The sequence below is a fragment of the Dendrobium catenatum genome, unplaced genomic scaffold (assembly GCF_001605985.2).
Source record: "Dendrobium catenatum unplaced genomic scaffold, ASM160598v2 fragScaff_scaffold_860, whole genome shotgun sequence".
Classification (NCBI taxonomy): Eukaryota; Viridiplantae; Streptophyta; class Magnoliopsida; order Asparagales; family Orchidaceae; genus Dendrobium; species Dendrobium catenatum.
The window spans coordinates 538,862-541,613 of NW_021319322.1; the positions used below are offsets into that span (position 1 = coordinate 538,862).

General features: G+C 37.5%; 1 protein-coding gene across 1 annotated transcript; it reads left to right on the forward strand.

Moving 5' to 3' along the window:
* Positions 1-1,295: 1,295 nt before the first annotated feature.
* Positions 1,296-2,752, forward strand: LOC110098669 (uncharacterized protein At5g19025-like). The gene is made up of 2 exons (XM_028697060.1): positions 1,296-1,690; positions 1,757-2,752. Exon 2 carries the CDS (start codon positions 1,842-1,844, stop codon positions 2,517-2,519), a length of 678 nt encoding a protein of 225 aa, XP_028552893.1. The 5' UTR covers positions 1,296-1,690; positions 1,757-1,841; the 3' UTR covers positions 2,520-2,752.

Here is a 2,752-nt window from a genome sequence, read left to right on the forward strand (position 1 = left end):
CCAAAAATGTATAACACAGAAAAATTTCATTACATTTGGCCTTCTCTTCAAGGCTCTCATCATAGCTTAGTGTCTAACTTTATTTCAAATGAGTGTTTCCCTCTTTAATCATCTGCTTGGTGGAAATTCTTATAATCTTATCCATCTCCCGCAAGTACTTCGTGGAGTAAGGTATGAGAGATTGGACAACTCTAACAAATAAACTTAAGGCTATAAGATTCAGATATTCCTCATCAAATAAACCTCTGGACCTACAACTTCTATAGACCAAAAACACACCTAAGATATAACAATTGAAATATTAAAAATATTTAATAAAATTTATTGCTACTGTCTATATGACAGACAATACATGCCTACAAATTGATGTGATAATACAGCCTGATTTGATAAGACAATTTTACGTCTCATATAATATGACTACTCACCGCAACTTAACAACTCAAAGAATAAAACATTTAGCTCAAGTATTATTCATCTCTAAATCATATCTTAAAAATTTAACATTGAACAATTAATATTTTATATTAAAAAAAATAAAAATAAAAATTACTCAAAGCACGACTTTGACGATTTCAATTTTTTATTTTTTTTTTTGGTTTCCAATTGGTTAACTCGCTAAATTAGATTAATAAAATAATTAGTTTATACACAACTCTCCTTGGCCTATTGGTTGAGAGCTAAGGCTTCCAACTAAGAGGTCTAAGGTTCGAGTCTCTGTGTATGCGTTGTGTGTGTGAGTTTGCCTTAAATGCCCTAAATATCCCAAAAAAAAAAAATAAAAATTAGTTTAAAGTTTTGTCTTACATAAATTGGAAAAGACATCTAAAATACCTATTATCATTTTTTATAGGTGTTTTAAGATTGTCATGTTATCTTTGTATTTTTCTTTTGATTATCTTTTATAGTTTCTTTTTTATTTGGACCTTTTTGTTTTTTAAACTTAATATATTTGCTTATGGGATCGTTACTAAATCATATTCTCTAATCGGATGGGAACTCTGGGATACTAACCAACCCTTGGGTTGTTTCAAATTTTGGTATCCCCTGCATCTCAACAGTTTCAAAATAAGAAACAGTAGGTTTCATTTCAAAAATAATAAGTTTAATATTAACAAAATTGCTTTCAATAAGGATCCTTTTTCTATTGAGAAAGGATCTATTAGTTTTTAATTCCCAATTTGTATTAAATTGTTATTTCTTTCTTATTAATGCAACTTTGCATTCTCTCAAAAAAATAAATAAGAGGATTATGTACATATGAATTCTAATGTAATTGAGGGAGCTTGGGCATCTGAGCTGCCTTGCCCTCGGGTATTCCGTAATCGACGTCGTCTCTGCACCCACACGTCAACCGTTTACTTCGTCCTCGGTCGGCAGTGTTCCCTCGCTACCACTAAAATAGCAAATCAAACAGCGCGTGGCAACGTGCTCGAATATTTTCTTCTTCTCCGCTTCCTTCTCTCACCTAGTCTTGGATCTGTTCGAGCCTCCTTTGATCCGCTATCAATTGATCGATTGATCGATAGGTCGATCTCTTACATTCAAGCATCGGAATTGCGGTTGAGTCATGGGTGTTTGATATATCTCGCAAACGGAGTTTTGAGCACTCAACCGATTTCCGCTCTCCGACTGGATCTCATCAATCGTTTGTGATTTCATGGATTGGAATCTCTAGGCGACGACTCTTTGATTTCTGAATCGTTGCGTCGGGCTCCAATCAAATTTTGTTCCTGGATTTCCAGACATCTGTTAGGGATTTCTTGATCGGGTGCGGAATCGGCTTTTCCAGCGGCTGCTGTAAGGAAATTTTATCATCTCTGAATTGGCTTGGCGAAGCGATGGTGGATTGCCGAAGCCTGATCGAGTTTTGCCGGGCTTTTGAGCGGCACCAGCAGACGGCAAACTTACAGTCTTCCCTGGAGAATCGGAATTACCAAGCTCATGCTCGGATTAAAAGGTTCAAATCATTCAACCCCCTTTCACATCCTTTCTGCGAGCAGTCCCCTCAAGCCGCCATCGACGTCTTCATGCTGATTCTTGTTCTCGGCTCGATCGGCGTTTTAACGGTGCCCTGTTTCAAACTAATCTACGATGAAGCTTTTGAGATGTTACCTGTCGCGGTTGATCTTATGGGTGAGGTCGTCTGTCCTACATACGTAGCCTACGCCACCGGGATTATCCTGATGTTAGTCACGGGCTTTGCGCTTTATGAGATCATCAATCAACAATTTAGGAAATGCGGGAATCCAAATTGTAGAGGACTCCGAAAAGCCGTAGAGTTTGATATCCAGCTTGAATCTGAAGAGTGTGTGAGGTTTATGCCGCCCTTGCCGAAGGATGCATTTGGTGCTCAACCACTGGAGCTGGGGCAGGATCACAAGGAGTTGGAAGCTGAGTTAAAGAAGATGGCACCACCGAATGGTCGTACTGTTCTCATATTTCGCTCACCCTGTGGATGCCCAGCAGGCAGAATGGAAGTTTGGGGGCAAAAGAAAGTCAGGCGTATTAAGAAGTAGACTTCTACTAAATCTTTTCTGTTTTAGAAATTTAGTTCTTTTATACTAATAAGTTATACATCCCACAGAATAAAGATAGTAATTAATCTATGTTCCCCATTACTGAATAAGTAGTGCTCTGTCAGCTCCTAGAAAAGAATATATGTTACGGCGAATATGGGGTTACCTATGTTGCTTCACATGTAAAAGAACAACCTCTATTATATTATTAAATACTTCTTGATTTTCTTCAA

Excerpts from the sequence above, each read along its gene's own strand:
- LOC110098669 (XM_028697060.1), top strand. The coding sequence starts at position 1,842 with ATGGTGGATTGCCGAAGCCTGATCGAGTTTTGCCGGGCTTTTGAGCGG.